The following is an 18,469-nucleotide window of genomic DNA, read 5'->3' as shown; positions in this document are numbered from 1 at the left end:
AAAGCCACAATGAGATACCATCTCACACCAGTCAGAATGGTTATTATTAAAAAGTCAATAAATAATAGATGTTGGCATGGATATAAGGAAAAAGAAATGCTTATACACTGCTGGTGGGAATGTAAATTAGTCCAGCCACTGTGGAAAGCAGTTTGGTGATTTCTGAAAAAACTTAAAACAGAACTACCATTTGACCCAGCAATCCCATTAATGGATATATCCCAGTTACCATGATTTGATTATATGAATGTATCAGATTATCACATGTACCATGAAAATGTGTAGTTACGTATCAATAAAAAATAACAATAATAAAATAAAATTCTATGTTCTGTCAGTTCCTGAGAAAAAAAGGAAAAGGAAAGAGAATGAAACTTTTCAAATTTTCTTGGAGTTTCTCCTTGCCATTTTTTACGAGTTTTGCTGAGAGCCAGAAAAATGCAGGCTGTTGAGAGATGATGACTTTAAGTTGTTGTCTTCATTAACTAGTAATACATACTGGGACATCCTTGGCCTTCCAAATACTCTTTCAGGATCACATATACTCACGTCTTTTATTGTCCCTTAAATCCTCATACTATCTCCTGACATAGAATAAATCCAAACATGTGCAGCAAGATAATGTTTTTGGTCACTAACTTCTGTTGTTTTCTTTATTTTTGGAATTCCTTTACCTCATTTAAGCCTGTAGCAAACCCTGTGTCATTTCGCCGCAGGGGAGCTTTGCAGAAGTACGCTGTGTAGATTAGAGCGACCCCTGCTGGCCAAACTGCATGTCTTTGGCATGGGGATATATCTACCCCTTAGAAAGGGTGCCTCTCTCTTCACCCAAAGGCACCATCTGCTCACCCAAAAGGATGCCCACAGTGCTGTGCCTGCCCAAAAGGCCCTTCTCTTATTCCTGTGGGTTTGTGGGATTAGAAAAGCTAAGCACACCGAGGAAAATTGAATTCGATGGAAAAGGAAGCCTAACGACATTGAGGGAAGAGAGTTTCAGGTAAGAGGGATTTCTCCCAGAGCAGAAAGAGGATCTTTCAAGCAGCAAAAGAAGTCAAGAATTCTCATGAGCAGAGGAACTGATCACCCCGAAACATGGCAGGATCTGAGAAGGAATGGGAGTCGCAGGATCTCAGCATCAGAGGGGCACACCTGAAGCGGCTACATGGTTCCATAGTGGGTTTCTTCTCAGAAACCAGATAACTGGTTATTGCAGTTTCCCAATACCCTAGGAAAAGACCGAGAAATGGGGCCACCAAGAGGGGAGGTAAATGCCTAGACTAAGGTTCAGTTTCCCACCAAAAGGTTGGGTGGGAGCTAAAAGTCAAATATTAGGTCGAGTAAACAAAATGCCTATTCCTTGCACAACTGAGTTTGAGCTCTGAGAGGCATATTGGGTACCACATGTCAAAGAAAAACATTCTCCAAATGGTCCTGACCAGTTGCTGGGTCATGTTTGAAGAGTAGGTTCGGAACCTTGTGTCGTGTGCTACTGTGGACCAGTATCTACTGTGAAAACTGTCACAAAAGTCAATTCATTTGAACGTCAATGACGATTAAAAGTAAATTCTAATTCACCCTTCCGTACACATGGGGAAAGTAAAATCAGCGAGGTGAAGTAATTTGCACGAGGATATTCGGTGAGTACATCACAAAGCTAAACTGCAAACCTCAATCTTTTAAATACCAAAGCCTATTCTTTTTTTTTTTGTTTTTTAACTACACCAGTAGTTTTCAAACTATGTTCCACAAAACCTATAAGGGGGGGGCTCCAAATGTTCATCCAATTAGATTTTGTCTTTTATAGTTTTAACTATTTTTAAATGAATAAAAAAGCAACACTTGCAAATTCTACAACTTTGGCAGCCACCAGTACGCTAATTTCTGTTATCAGGTTCATTGGGTTTCATGCAGCTCTCAGAATAAAACTTCTCCTACCACCTCCAGATACATGCTCGAACTCTTGTAAATGTGTCATCAGGAAGACTATAATTATATTAAATCTGAGGGAAGGCAATTAGTTCAGATGTGTGAATATTCAGTCATGGAAAATGGTACAAACAGGAACAGAACTTAAGCAAACGTTTGCTGCACTCAAATGCCAAACAATGTTCAAACACCAGTTTGGAACAAGCTGCCATCTTGACAAAAGAGAGCAATAATAAGTACATGGGTGCCTCCTTACATTTGGAAAGTATTCTATCATTGACATTTTAGTGTTTCTAGGATCAGTTTAATTGAATATTAAGTATACAAGGCAAGCTATTAAAAATTGGTTACCATGTTTCTCTATTCCCCGTGTTTTCTGTAAGCTCCTCTTAAAACTAGAGGCTCAATTGTGGGGGCACGACAACATCACTGGTGATAGTGTGCACTTCCTACTGATACCAGGAGGCACACAATATCTGGTTGCCCCACTTTTAGCAATGCTATCATTGATATTAGGGTTCAGGTGATATCGGTCTGATATCATGAATTTCCCAATCAACCATTTACCTGATGGTTTTAGCAGCCATTGATGATAATTGCCTAGATCAATCCTTTCCTTAGGGATTTTTTTTTAAATAGATAGCTTCCTATTATTTCTTCTGCATTTTTAAGCTGTGATTCTCCTATAAACAAGAACTTTCATCAGCTATTAGATTACCCTGAAAACAGTCAAATTCAGAATGTAAGACAGTTTACAGGACAAATACTCCAGTTTCTTCAACAAATAAATGTGGTTTAAAAAACAAAAATAGGGGGATCCCTTGTGGAGTAAAACAGACATATCAACTAAGTTCACCTGTGATTTTTATTTGGAGATTGAATCAAAGACCAACTGTTTTTTTTTTTAAGGACATGTTTAAGACAATCAGAAAAATTGAAAATTAACTAGTTATTAGATGTTAATTATGGAATTATGATTATCTTTTTGGTTGTGATAATAGTCCTTTCCACTAGCTAAGCACTGAAGTATTTACTATGCAATGATATATTTTTAATTTGCTATAAAATGTTCTAGCCACCTCCCAAAAAAGGAGGGCTCTAGATTAAAACATAACTGCAGAAAGAAACATAACATCAGAAGGTTGAGAGTTGTTGAAGCTGGGTTGATGGATACATGGGAGTTTATTTTTCTATTCTTTAATTTTGTACCACATTTTAATAATAAAAAGTTTAAAGAAATAAATTCAATTGAGTAGATCCAGAAATAGGTGAGAAAGATAATAAAATGGCTACCGTTTGCAATTATTCATCTGTGTGTGAATCAAGATCTTCTATCACTCAATAGAATGTATAAACTTAAACTTAAGTTTGGAAAACAGCCTTCAGCTTACTTCAAAACACCAACTTAAGGTGTTTGAAAGAACATCATAATAGTTCTGGAACTGATAATGATAGTCTTAAAACCTAGTTTCAAAAAATGAGGGATATATCAACACAGTACAGAGATCAGTTGGGTCGTCATCATCATTGTGTCTTACATAGCACATCTTATCCTGATAGCATTAGAAGATGGCTCATTTCATCACCAAACATAGAAACACAGTTGTCTCTGGAACTCAGAATTTCCTCCTGAGTAGAGGGGAGTCCTTTCAATGACCAAAGATTTTTACTGAGAATTCCATTGTCTAACCTAGAGGTGAGAAAACTACAGCCACTGGGCCAGCCCGCCATACAGCCATACCTTTGTTGTCTGCAGTTGCTTTCCCAGACACAATGGCAGAATTAAGTAGTTGCAACAGAGACCAGACGGCCTGCAAACCCTAAAATATGTATTATCTGGCCCTTTACCCAAAAAATGTGCCAATCTCTGATCAAACGATGACCAGCTTCAATCAAACGATGAACTTTAAGATTTGGATTTTAGAAGGTTAAAATGCATGAGGTGAGGGCAATACATGTCTACAATTTGAATATCAATATTTCATTAATATTTTCTGATTTGACTAAGGACAGAATTGGGGAGAAAATCAGTCATGCAATAACATTTTCATTATCAGTCAAAGTAACTGTGGAAGCAAAACAAAACCAAACCCAGCAGGATCAAAGCACAAAACTATTTGACGAATGTTATTTGAATTCTTGCATAGCTCTTTCATTGGTGAGTCTTTAGCTGTTGGTAGTTTTCTGACAGCCTCCTGATTTTACCAATGTGAAATGCCTCAGGGTATGTCCATGTGGCCCATTGCTTTATGGAAGACATGGTTAGTCTTCCAACAGAAAACGCAACCAAGCACTTGGAACAGAAAAAGTTTTGCTGTATCTTTGGAAAGGAGGGAGGAGAGATTCAGAGTGAAGTTGATAACTAAAATTTAGGTGTGTGCACAAGAAAATGTTAGTGAAAGAGGAACAAAAAATCATGGCACGTGTTTTCTCCTCTATCAAGGGAATGAGGAGGCAAGGACAAGAGCAGGGCTCAGAAAATCTCTGCTAACAACAGGAGACCTGCAGTCCCCTTCCCACTGGAATTTAGGAACCCTAGGCTTGCTCTGAGTAGGCATATGAGGGCCAGATCACAGATCACTTGAAACTAATTCACTAGTTTTCCAAAAGGCTTACAAAACTTGTATGGTAATGGTCTACATTCTGCAAAGCCGGGAGAAGGGAATATTCTGGATTCTACTATTCAATAAAAGTGTTTTATGTTATTATTTCACTAAGGCAGCATGAGTCTCTTTCCCCAGGATGGCACCCCAAAAGGCTAATCTAGGACTGAGCAAAGAAGATGAATGGGTCCTCATTATACCTTCAAGATATGTTCATTGGATGCTTTGTCATCAGGGGACACATACAAACGGATGAACACAGAATTGCTGTATTGACCACGAAACGTTGCAAGTGTCTGCAGAAGGCTGAACTTTCTCTCTGACCAAACCCCTTCAGGGCCAATATTAGATTCAAGCACGGGCCAGCGGAAAGGTGAATGCCGTAGGATGTGTAGCAGTGGCTTGGCATCTGCTCTTTCAATCGCTTCTGAAAGGGAGCAGATATGAAGAGAAAGTTAGAATTGCAAACTAGATCAGCACACTAGAATTTAAGTGCATCTTCTCAAGACAAAATTCCCATAATGCTCCAACTTAAAATTTCAGCTGTTAGGGAGTAGGTAAAAGAGGTGGGGTGGGATGAGCATAATCACAGAGACAGAACTACCTATGATCCATGCTTCAATGTGACTGTCTACACCTAGTGTTCTTGCCAGGAGAGCTGACCAGGGAAACTGCTGGATATTCACTACAATAAACATGGATTCTCTACATGGAACCCAGCCAATGAATAATACTTGGTGGGACTAAGTTACAACCCTAACTAAAGGAATGCCTCAATAAAGCCAATCACTACCCAATGAAGAAGAAGTGATGCTTCAGATTCCTGTCTTTTATTGCTCTTTTCTAGCTCACCACATGATACCCCAAATCCTAGACCAGTTGACACACTTCCCACAGGCACTGGCTTCTTCCTGTGCTGGCCTTGAGAAGGCAGACCAGGTCAAGTGGCCAGTATCTGTTCTGATTCCAATCAGACCCAAGATATTGAGACAGGGCTAAGGACCCAACAAAGATGCCTGTTAGGCTGACACAGGAACCTGGCATGCCTGGGAATCTGGATTTCTCTAGGCTCCAGTAGGTGCACTCCCTCCCAGTCTCTGTCTCAAGCCAGACTTGGCCTGGCTTCTGGATTCTCTACCAGATACAGTGGAGTTTGCCCTGCTGACTTTGTCTAAGTTTCTCAAGGAGTAAATGATACCCAAAGAATCCAACTCATATAAATAAGATTTTCTCCACCAAGCCAGTAACAACATTAACTAAGATGGGACTAGTCAAAATCCAGTCTTTCACAATCATTCCTTTAACACCTTTAAACATTAATAGAATTCTTAGTAGTACTCTTCTTCCTCAAACAATATATTAAAACATTAATAGAACTCTAAAGGATAGGGATGGTAAATATTTTATTTAGTTTTCTTCATCACTCACTCTCATTCATGCAGGATGAATAAAGGATTTTGGCTTTCTGTATGGCTTCGGTGTCCCGCCTTCTACTGATTGATTTCTCCAAAAGTTCTGGGAAGGTTAAGAAAGGATTCATTAGTATCCACCCACATATGGTGCCAAGTTGGAAGTCATTTGATAATCACAATTCCAACCTCCAGAAAATTAAATACAAAGACAGACAACCCTGGAAAAGACAAATCTATCAAAGATATGCAGACAACAGAACAGATTCCAAGTTGCATGAGGTTCAAATAAAAACAGTTTTACATTCTCTTATCCAGGGTACTCCTAACTCAAAAGAAACCAAAAATTTAGTTTCCAACTGAGAATGGATGTTCTACAGGGGTTAATTTCTTCTGCCACCTACACAAAAGGAAACAGAATTCATTTATTCAAGAACCAAAAATAACTGAATTCTGTCCCTTGTTCCTGGACCAAGTAATATTCTCAGCGGAGCCAATTTCATCAGGGTTGTGTTTCTTAAGATTTCTCCACAGCCCAGCCTCTCAAGGAGGTCACCCGGAAGAAATTTCCCATTAGAAGTTTTATCCATTGTTGAATAAACATGCTGTGGACATGGAAGAAGTTCTTTAGACAGGAAATGGAAAGACAAGATTGGAAAACCTACCCGAATTGCCTGAAAACTTGCCCGTTTACACATGCAAAGTCCTAAACATCTAAGAGAGTCCGTGTGTACACAATGGTTGCCAGCACAGACATAGGCCCACCTGGAAAATAATTTTCTATTTATAAAATCACTAATAATAATGTTTGAAGGTAGAAAATGATAGTTGTCACTATTTCATTAAATAAGGAAAGAGGAAAGCCAGGACTCAATGAAAACAACCCTCTCCCAAAAAAGAGAACCTTGAACGTACTTGAGAGTATCAATCTACCAACATGAAGCCAAGATGAAAAATCCCTATGGTGACTGCAGCACCAGGGCACTGCCTTCACCGAACTATGTCAAACTGCCTTGTCAAGGCATTTGGAGAAACAGCCTAGCAGCCATCATAATCACAGTACAACAGATGTTCCTATAATACTCTGAATAGCTTCAAGACAAAATGTACGGCACTAATTAAGTTAATAAATAATTGTATATCTCCTGAAGAGGAATCTTACTTCTAAACCAGAAGTTCTACAGTTCAAAAAAAAAAAAAAAAAAAAAGCAACCCAGAGCTCCTGTCTAGTTTTTTAAAAATAAGCACCTGTACCTAAAACAAGTCCATATAACTAGATAGATTCCAGTGAAATAAATTAAATTGGGTTGGATGTGAGTATTTTCAATTATTTCAGCTTGTTTGGTGTTTTCTTTCTTGTGCATCATCATAATAATAAAATCAAGATAACTAGCCCCAAGGATTTTTTTTTTTTTTGAGACAGAGTATCACTCTGTCACCCAAGCTGGAGTGCAGTGGCAGGATCTCAGCTCACTGCAGCCTCTGCCTCCCGTGTTCAAGCAATTCTCCTGTCTCAGCCTCCCGAGTAGCTGGGATTACAGGTGCACACCACCACACTCAGCTAATTTTTTGTATTTTTAGTAGAGATGGAGTTTCACCATGTCGGCCAGGCTGGTCTCAAACGCCTGACCTCAGGTGATCCACCTGCCTTGGCCTCCCAAAGTGCTGGGATTACAGGCGTGAGCCACTGCCACCGTGCCAAGTCCCCAAGGATTTTTTAGAGGAGATTTTTTTTTTAATACGCAGAAAGATCTAAAGCCATATCCACATATATTTCCATTCAAATCGGCTCCTGTACCCTTCCACTATATTGCTTACACAGTCATTAGACTATTTGGGAAACATACTTAGAAGTAAATAATCCAAATTTCATTTAGGGTTGTGATGATGTTCTGATGCTATAAACACTCCACAGGCTAAAAAAACATGAATGCCCTAAGGGCCAAACAAGCCACAGGAGCAAAAAAAACTAAAAGCATTAAATATTTACCTGTGTCTGCTTCCAAGGCATGCTATCTATCACAGGGAGGGAAAAAGAGGATCAGCAGATGCTAAATAGGGCAATCCCAAAACACTAACCGTGCACAAATATCAATAATTTGTATATGTCAAAATTCTGGTTTCTGTACCAGAATTTGGCTTTTAAAACAGATTCGGCTATCACAAGTTCCTTGCCATACCCTTTTCCTTCTCTTCTTTCCTTCTCTCCGAGCCCAAGCAGACAGGAGAGCATTGATATGCAGACAGTGATGTGGCAATCAGTTGACAGCATCCATTTTATGTATCTCTGCATGTGAATTAGCAGTAAGAAGAATAAAATGTAGCCTGGAGAGTTATTAATGAGTAGAAAACAAAGCCTGCCTACCACAGGTAATTACTCAGGTTATTAAAATGTCCCCAAAGCACTGAGAAAGGCTCATGGGTCACCCATACAGGGGCATTCCAATCATAGCCTGTGTTGTTTCTTGGAGGATTTCTCAATCCCCACCCCCACCCCACCCAGGTATTTCTTACCACCTTACAACTGCAAAGGACAACAGCAGTTCATAAAACTGCAGGCCAGGCGCGGTGGCTCATGCCTGCAATCCCAGCACTTTGGGAGGCTGAGGCGGGCAGATCACAAGGTCAGGAGTTTGAGACCAGCCTGGCCAATATGGTGAAACCCCACCTCTACTAATAATACAAAAATTAGCCGGGTATGGTGGCGCACACCTGTAGTCCCAGCTACTCGGGAGGCTGAGGCAGGAGAATCGCTTGAACCCAGGAGGCAGAGGTTGCAGTGAGCCAAGATCTCACCTCTACACTCCAGCCTGGGCGACAAAGTGTGTTTCCAAAAAAAAAAAAAAAAAAAAAAAACTATAGCACAGCAAACCTCAGACTTTAAAATTGGTTTGAGAAGTTCTTCTGATCATCAAATTTGAACATTAAGTACATATTAAGTATTTTTCTTCTCACTATGCTCCATCAAATAACTTTTTTTTAAAGGCAACATAATAGACATGTGGGAAGGGGGTGCTTTGGAATCACACAGACATGGGTTCCAGTTGCAGCTTGCTGCAACTTGCTAGCTGGAATTCGAGCGAGTTATTTAATCCCTCTAAGCCCCAGTTTCTTTATCTGTAAAGTCAAATAATAATAGTACATGCTTCCCAGGATTGTGCTGAGGATTTAAAATTTTTAATGCACAGAAAGCCCCCATCTTGGTGCCTGGGCACATGATAACGGGGATCAGTAAGTGGTGACTTAAACAGGATTACAGGCAGAATTCGCCCTATACAAAACTGTCAAGTAATCAAGCTTGTTTCTAGTGCTTCCTCCATAACTGTGTTTGTTCTCCTGCTTGCTTCTCAGGATATTGTTGGCCAAAGGACTTATGCTAACCTAAGACACTGCCAGGCTGTGTGTAGGACTATTTCACAAACTGCACCTGCTATAGCCACCTTGCAAAGCCCCATGCTCTCAACATTTCCTCTGCTTCTATAGTAGAGGCAATTCTAAATGGGAAGACATATTTTGCAATCAGTGTTAACCTCCAAAAATATTCTGCTCACATTCTTCATCCTGGACAGCAAAGCATTTTCTTTTTTTATGTAAATTTTTCCAATGAAAGTACAGAAAAGTACACAAATAATACAACATACAGAAAAGTACACAGATCATAATGTGAAGAATGTTCACAAAGTTAACACGCTCAAGTAACCAGCATTATTACTGGAACCCCAGAAGCCCCTTGTGCTCCCTTCCAATCACTAACCCCAAGCAAGAAAATTAACATCCTCTATGGTAAAATACTTATTCAAGTCTATATCACATATTTGTAGAGTAATCTACCTTTTTGTTATTGATTTGTAGAAGTGCTTTCTATATTCTACATACGAGTCCTTTTTGAATATATTATAAAATATCCCATTACATAGACTTCATTTTTAATGGTATCTTGTAATAAACTGAAATTATTTTAGTTCAGCTTCTCCATTTTTCTCCTCCATGGTTACCATATTTAGTGTCCTGTTCAAGAAATCTCTGCCTATCCCAAACTCATGAAGATAGTCTACATTTTATTTTATTTTTCTTTTTTTTTTGAGATGGAGTCTTGCTCTACCGCCCAGGCTGGAGTGCAGTGGCTTGATCTCGGCTCACTGCAATCTCCACCTCCCAGGTTCACGCGATTCTCCTACATCAGCCTCTCAAGTAGCTGGGATTACAGACACATGTCACCATGCCCAGCTATTTTTTGTTTTTTGTTTTTGTGTGTTTGTTTGTTTTGAGATGGAGTCTCGCTCTGTCGCCAGGCTGGAGTGCAGTGGCAGGATCTCAGCTCACTGCAACCTCCGCCTCCCGGGTTCAAGCGATTCTCCTGACTCATCCTCACAAGTAGCTGAGACTACAGGCATGCGCCACCATGCCCAGCTAACTTTTTGTATTATTAGTAGAGGTGGGGTTTCACCATGTTAGCCAGGCTGGTCTCGAACTCCTGACTTCAGGTGATCCACCCGCCTCAGCCTCCCAAAGTGTGGGATTACAGGCATGAGCCACCACGCCCAGCCTGTATTTTTAGTAGAGACGGGGTTTCACCATGTTGGTCAGGCTGATCTTGAACTCCTGACCTCAGGTGATCCACCCGCCTCGGCCTCCCAAAGTGCTGGGACTACAGGCATGAGCCACCGCGCCCGGTGACAGTTTACATTTTCTTCTAAAATCTTTATTGTTTCACATTTAGATCTACAGTCCATCTAAAATTTGTTTTTGACCATGGTGTGGACAACCATGCCTTTGTAACCCAAGCCTAGCCTCAAAGGGGATGAAACGTGAGAATTTTAATAATAAAGATATTTTTGGTCATTGGGCCTCAAATAATATCACCAAGAAATACTTTTGGTATAAAACATTGGCATTAACAATGGCTATGCTCCATTAGATTGAATACTCTTTTGGGCAGAGGCTGGGTCACATTCATCTTTGAACACCCAGGACCCAGAGCTTGGCATGGCTGGTTCTTAGTGAATGTTCGCTGAGTTGAATTCCTGACAAGGAAAGTCTGAGAGAGACTTTCATCCAATTGAAAAAGAACTATGAGAAGCTGGACTGACTACTTTTATTATTTCTTTTTACAATCAGCAATGCCCTCATCATACTAACACCACCATCTCTTTTTTTCACATCTCAGTCCCTATATCATACAATGAAATCCAAGACTTCATTCATCTGTTTTCATGAACGCCAGTTTTAAGGGTACCTAAGTTTTATTTTCATCAATTGTCTCAGCTTTATCATCCATTCCCAATGCCCTGCTCTTCTACACTGGGGAGAAAAAAAAATACTTAGTTATGCTCGGAAGCTGAGAGAGGACTATCAATCCTCACTCAATTCAATTCTGCTGCTCAGACAGGACATTTATTGAGTGCTCTAGAATACAAAAAGGAAATTCCAAAGGAAGGATGAGGCCCTTGAGGATTTTACAGTACCATGCTTAGTCAAGAGTTCATAACAGCCATCTGCAGCTCAGGCCAATCATTTAAAGTTTCTACAATATCTAAGACATATCCACCTAAAACATTTTTCAAAAACTCCACACAAGCAAAGTTTTAGGCCTATGGGCAAAAACCTACCAAGAACCTTGATTGAGCTGACATTTGAATGAAGTGGCTCAGGAGCACAGGAACACTTAAAAACACCCTCCTTTGGGTTCTTTCTCCTGACCCTGCAATATTTCCATGTGCCTATTCTGAAAGGGGGCCTCTGGCTGTTTGCTAAGAGACCAGTGAATCCTGGAGCCACTTGCTTGATTTGCTTAATGGGTACTTTTAGAGACAGGGTCTTGTGCTGTCACCCAGACTGGAGAACAGAGGCATAATCACAGCTCACTGAAGCCTCAACCTCCTGGGCCCAAGCCATCCTCTCACCTCAGCCTCCCAAGTAGCTAGGACTACAGGTGCACACCACCACACCGTGGCTAATTGTTTTATTTTTATTTTTGTAGAGATGGGGTCTCGCTATATTGCCCAGGCTGGTCTTCAATTCCTAGTCTCAAGTGATCCTCCTAACTCAGCCTCCCATAGTGCTGGGATTACAGGCATGAGCCACTACACCTGGCCAGCAATTGCATTCTAAAATCTTCACGTCAGTGTCAGCAAGGTAAATTCTCAATTTCATGCAGATTGTGGTAACATTTCTCTTTTGGAAATCAGAGGGAGTGCCCTCTGATTCTGGTGAAAGAAAGAACATGAAAAATTAAAACTCTGGAAAACCAAATCTATACTTTAAGCTTCCACATCTACATAATGAACAGAATGTTCTCTAGACCTACATTTTTTAAAACTTATTATAGAATGGCCTGCTTTCTCCTTTGGTGGTACTTAAAAACTACCTCTGGATGGTCTATGGTTGAATGCTGCCTCTAATCCTACTATTTTTAGCTCTTGTTGATTTTCTAGGCTACAGATTTCAATTTGGTTTCCAGGCTCCTCAGTTTATTTACTATACTGAAAATTTTCATTTTTCTAACTCACACTGCATGGGTATTAAAGGTATTAAACCCTTATGCAGTTAAAGCTGCAGACTCTAAATAAGCTTGCAAAGCTTATGGTTATTCTCATTAAAAAATAAAATTCAAGTTAACTAAGTCATGGTCCGTGGATCCCGTAACTCTCATATATTTTCACACGAATTGTGTGACACTCAGCTTGGCAGTTCCTCAGCCTCACGGCCAGTCAAGCATGGGATTAACTGAATCTGTTTGACATACTGAAAAGCCAATAGGAGCTGATCTTTCTCATTCCTCTAGAAAACTCCCACCTAAATATAGGGATAGAAGCTGTCAGAATTATTTTCTCTGTTCATTTTTTATGATCTTATAAATGATAATTGTTGGTTAGCATCAGCTTAAGAAAAAGGTGCAGAGATGATTTTAAGGGGATTAAAATCCTCTAAATCATTCTAAATCATGGGTTACCAAATAACACAAAAATGTCCCTGTTAACACAAAAGATCTCCTTGTCCATAATGAAATTAATTATATAAAATTGCCAGATACTACAAAACTCTAACAGAAGATAACTCTTTTATTATGTTCACTTATAAGTGAATTTATAAGAATTATACTTATTATCAAGGTTATACTTCAAAATAATTTCAATTTGAGCATTATTCTTTGATAGCATAGCATTACAATGAATCTGCCAATCTTATGTTTTAACTCAATATAAATAGCTTTCCTATTTAGATATTTTGTATCTTAGCAGATAATTCCATGTAAGGTCTGTGCCAAACTTGAGGTTTAAAATAAATCTATCCTCAGTTTTTTCGTATAGCATTTTTACTACTAACTCTAATTATTTATATTTTTTCTCCCTCCTATTTGAGACAGTCTCACTCTGTCACCCAGGCTGGAGTGCAGTGGCATGATCTCAGCTCACTGCAACCTCTGCCTCCCGGGTTCAAGCGATTCTTTGCCTCAACCTCATGAATAGCTGGGATTACAGGCACGTGCTACCACGCCCAGCTAATTTTTTTGTGTGTTTTTAGTAGAGTCGGGGTTTCACCACATTGGCCAGGCTGGTCTCAAACTCCTGACCTCAAGTGATCTGCCTGCCTCGGCCTCCCAAAGTGCTGGGGTTACAGATGTGAGCCAGCACACCTGGCCTCTGCCTCCTATTTTATCCATCTTAACGTTACAAGGAAAAAGCCGTGTGTGTTCATATACTCCCTGCAATGGTTGTTCCTGAACAATCCTAAGACATCCAAGGACCAGTAACGACAGTGTTCATTTTTTAAGCACCTGCTCTGTGCCAGATGTATTGTATTAATACATAACCTCAATTAACCTGCCCAGCAATCCTAAGAAACATATATCATAACTCCATTGTGCAGGCAAGAAAACTATAAGAACTTGTCCAAGGAGACTCAGTTAGTAAAGGTTAGAGCTAGGATTTGGACTCAGGTCTCTGACTCCTGTTAATTCAAACATCAGATACCCAGAAAAATTCTGCAAGTTGCTTTCCTGTGAGAGAATGGGCCCCCAGTGGCTAAATGAGAGGCAGCTATGCCCTCATGGAATTCCCTGACAGATCTCTCCACCATAACTGAAGGAAAGACCTTCCCTGGTTACATCATAACTTCTTTTTGCAGTGGTGCAATGACTTTGTGATGAGCCATCTACTTCCTTTGCCCTGTCACCCTATTTTTGACCAGGGACACAGACTCCTGAGGCACCTAACCAGAGGTAGGAGGCCTGGTGAGGTTAGAACAGAAAAAAGTTGGCTGGTCCTCAAGGCTTGACCTCACATTTTGCTCTAGTCTAAGCCAGTGGTTTCTAAACTTGAGTGGACATTGGAATAATAAAGAGAGCTTGTTAGGCCAGGCGCGGTGGCTCACGCCTGTAATCTCGGCACTGTGGGAGGTAGAGGCAGGCGGATCACCTGAGGTCAGGAGTTCGAGTCCAGCCTGGCCAACATGGTAAAACCCCATCTCTACTAAAATTACAAAAAAAAATTAGCTGGGCATGGTGGTGGGTGCCTGTAATCCTAGCTACTCCGGAGGCTGAGTCAGGAGAATCACTTGAACCTGGAAGGTTGAGGCTGCAGTGAGCCAATACCGTGCCATTGCACTCCAGCCTAGGCGACAAGAGTGAAACTCCGTCTCAAAAATTAAAAAAAAAAAAAAAAAAAAAAGGGAGCTTGTTAAAACACAAATGGCTGTGTTTTAACTTGAGTGTCTAATTCAGTAGGTCTGGGTTGGGACCCAGGATTTTGCATTACTAACAAACTGCCAGGTAATGTTGATGCTGCAGGTCGGGGGAATACACTTTGAGAACAACTACTTTAAACCAAGAGCACTCACCGGTCTTTCTTGATGCCTGCAATCCCTGGAAACATCACCAGCCCAGACTCCCACCTCTGCCTTTCCTACCCTACCTCAAATCAAAAAAGGAACTTTTGTCCTGTCTTTACTGATTTCCTCACTCTGCAGCTCCATTTTAACTCAGTGTCAACATTCTTCAAGGAGGACACTAAACACTTTGTTTTGTTTTGGAAACACCCTCCTTGCATAGGCCCATTTAGGTCTAAGTTTCTCAGTTCTGCCAACCTCAGCTTTAAAAAGTTCCCTTCTTAAACATAAAATGCAATAGGGGTTTGATGTGAGGGTTGATTCACAGATTCAAGAGCGGAAAAAAATATTAGCACTATGCCAGAAAGACTCTCAAAGTGAAAGAAAGAATACCATACAGGGTATTTCTTTCTTTTTTTTTTTTTTCGAGACAGGGCCTCACTCTGTTGCCTGGGCTGGAGTGCAGTGGCGTGATCTTGGCTCACTGCAACTTCCGCCTCTTGGGCTCAAGCAATTCTCCTGCCTTAGCCTTCTGAGTAGCTGGGACCACAGGCATGTGCCTCAGTGCCTGGTTAATTTTTATTCTTAGTAGAGATGAGGTTTCGCCATACTGCCCAGGCTGGTCTTGAACTCCTGGGCTCAAGCAATCCACCCACCTCAACCTCCCAACGTGTTGGGATTACATGCATGAGCCACCACGCCCAGCCGGGTATCTATTTTCAATTCCAGTTTATACCACATCCTCAAGAGAGGAAGAGAGAGATAAACATCACATCCCTGAAATCCTAAAAAATCTGAGCTTCAGACAATTCCTCCCTCGTCTATGAAAGTGACATCAAAACACTGTAAACATAGGTTTAAAAAGCCACTTCCCAACTAACCCCTGTTTTCACTCCCACCTTCTATGAGGAGGTGAGAGAAGGAGGGGTTCTATTCCTGGCTGTTCAAACCACAATGTGTGGTCGAGGGAGACTGCTCCTCCAGAACTGGGTTTCCGACAGTGAGTGATTAGGGGTAAGGCTTTCTTTCCTTCTCTATCCAGAATCCTCTCCCCCAAAAGGGGGGAAGCAACAGCACCTTTGGCACAAGCAGTGAACCCAAAGGGGCAAAAGTGCTGGTAGAACGAGTACTAACTACCATGCCCACCAGTAGCTGCCATGACTTCCCTGGCAGATTTTGCCCCATGAGTGGGGGTGCTTGACAAAATACCTTCCTAAGTTCAAAGAAATCAAGGGCAACAAAGAAGAAGCAATGATCTTTCACGTTGACCTAAGGAGAAAATAGAGAAAAGGATAAACAATCATGCCTTGGTATTTTCTGTAACAAGGAAGTCAAACTCCACCTTCGTTTGGATACCAGACTAGAAAATAGATCAACGTGATGGGGCCTGTAAAGCATGAATTGGTCGCCATTTGTCAGCTACCTCCTCCAAGCCACTCTCCACAGACAGCAGCAAGCTCTGGCAAAACATATCGCTCATTACATCCCTCAACATGACACTTACAAACGCCTTCCCATTGCCCTAGGATAGAGTCTAAAATCTTTACACGGCCTACAAAGCCTGTATGCTCTGGCCCCCGCCTTTCTCCTCAGTTTTATCATTTATGCCTCTTCCCTTCCAACTCAGAGCTCCAATCACACTGGGCTTCTTGGGTTTCCTCAAAGGCACCAGCTGGACAGAGTCTCTGCGCTTGCAACTCTTTCCGCCGGGGTTAAAACTGGAGACATTTGAAATGAGAGACCCATAATCTGTGGCGAACAAATTATATGGCTGGATTGGTTTGGGCAAGTCACATAATCTTCTTGACCTTCACTTCCTCAGATATAGGGCAAAGACAGAAATAAACAATGATGACTGCTGACATCACAGAATTAGAGTGAAGACAGTAGAGAAAACAAATGATTCTCTGAAGAAATAAAATGAGTATCAAGAAATGCTTGGGCTGGCCGGGCGCGGTGGCTCACGTCTGTAATCCCAGCAATTTGGGAGGCCGAGGCAGGCGGATCACGAGGTCAGGAGTTCAAGATCATCCTGGCCAACATAGTGAAACCCCATCTCTACTAAAAATACAAAAATTATCTGGGCGTGGTGGCACATGCCTGTAATCCCAGCTACTTGGGAAGCTGAGGCAGGAGAATCGCTTGAACCAGGGAGTCGGAGCTTGCAGTGAGCCGAGATCATGCCACAGCACTCCAGCCTGGTGAAAGAGCAAGACTCTGTCTCAAAAGAAAAAAAAAAATGCTTGAGCCTTAAAGAAGTGAACTTGTGAATTTAGGATAGACCAGTGGGTAGTAGAAGCAGTTCAATTCGGAACTTAATCTAAATGGCCACTATAGGAGGTCTTTCTGCCTAGTGACATAGGTAAACTTATGAGTATATTAGCACATATTTGTGTTTGTGCTGCTCTCTTTCATAAATATCAGTCCCTACACCTATTTTAACTGTTCATGAAAATAAAATTTCCCTCTCATTTTACAAATTAAAAGGTTCATGAATGTTTTTAAAAAAGTACCTCTCACTGCAAATATCAATACCAATGAGGCTTTCCAAACAAACATATCTTCTTTGTGACAAGCTATTACCCAACCAGCATATAATTAATTTTCCTGTTACGGGTAGTGCCTTTTTACATGGAATGTTCTCTTGACACTTTAAAGCAAATAGTCCATCATTACAAATTCATTAAGTATTCACATAGATGCTATTAATCATGATGAACTAATGTGGTATTAATGGGTAGGTTATTAATCTGCAATTACATGCAGATTTCCTAATAAATTCAAGTTTCCCAAGTTTGATAAAGAAAGCAAAGGAAAAGGAAATGAACAAATCTTTCATAAAACAAATTAAGGGGAAAAAAATCTCTCTCCCTGTACCATAAGATCAGACATACAAAATTCCTGCTTTCTTCCTTTGCATTTACCCAATGCAAGGCAAAGAAATTTGCAATATATACATTTTCATCAAAATAATAATACAAATGGAAGAAAAATTAAAACATCCATGTACCCTGGAAAGGTACTGAATTTCTTTAGTGACATACTATGTCCTTAGACACACTAAAGCCTAGCTATTGAATGTGTGGTCCCCAAACCAGCAGCATGGGCATCACCTGAGAACTTTCTGGAACTACATAAAGAAAACGTGGTACACATACCACGGAATACTATGCAGCCATAAAAAAGAATGAGATCATCCTTTGCAGGAACATAGATGGAGCTGGAGGCCATTATTCTCAGCAAACTAATGCAGGAACAGAAAACCAAATACTGCATGTTCTCACTTATAAATGCGAGCTAAATAATGAGAACACATGGACAGAAAGAGGGGAACAACAGATACTGGGGCCTACTTGAGGGTGGAGGGTGGGAAGAGGGAGAGGTTCAGAAAAAAAACAAACATCAGGTACTATGCTTAGTGTCTAGTGACTAAATAATCTGTACACCAAACCCCCAAGTCACAAGTTTACCTATGTAACAAACCTGCACATGTACCCCTAAACCTATAATAAAAGTTAAAATATTTTTAAAAAGTTATGTCTAAGTCAGGCTAAAAGAACTTCAATGAACACAAAATAAAATTCCAAGTGATAAAAAAGCGTCATGTAATAGCTTACTCTTTCTTAGCTCATGTGAAACAATGGTGCATCTTACAGTTGACAATATTTTTGATTTGATGAAATATGGTATTCATTTTGGTAAGGC

The 18,469-nt window shown here is 40.6% G+C and overlaps 1 protein-coding gene across 1 annotated transcript in view; it reads right to left on the bottom strand.

Moving 5' to 3' along the window:
- PHEX (phosphate regulating endopeptidase X-linked) overlaps positions 1-18,469 on the bottom strand; it is a 219,288-nt gene that overhangs the window by 168,982 nt on the left and 31,837 nt on the right. Inside the window, exons 4-5 of the mRNA XM_055106306.2 lie at positions 5,958-6,044; positions 4,730-4,956 (exon numbers count right to left, since the gene is read on the bottom strand). Coding sequence (XP_054962281.1) covers positions 4,730-4,956; positions 5,958-6,044 — 314 coding nt within the window. The remainder of the gene's footprint in view (positions 1-4,729; positions 4,957-5,957; positions 6,045-18,469) is intronic.

Source organism: Pan paniscus, chromosome X (assembly GCF_029289425.2).
Source record: "Pan paniscus chromosome X, NHGRI_mPanPan1-v2.0_pri, whole genome shotgun sequence".
NCBI lineage: Eukaryota > Metazoa > Chordata > Mammalia > Primates > Hominidae > Pan > Pan paniscus.
The sequence above is the reverse complement of the archived record's forward strand: the minus strand, read 5'-3'. Positions and strand labels throughout refer to the sequence as shown.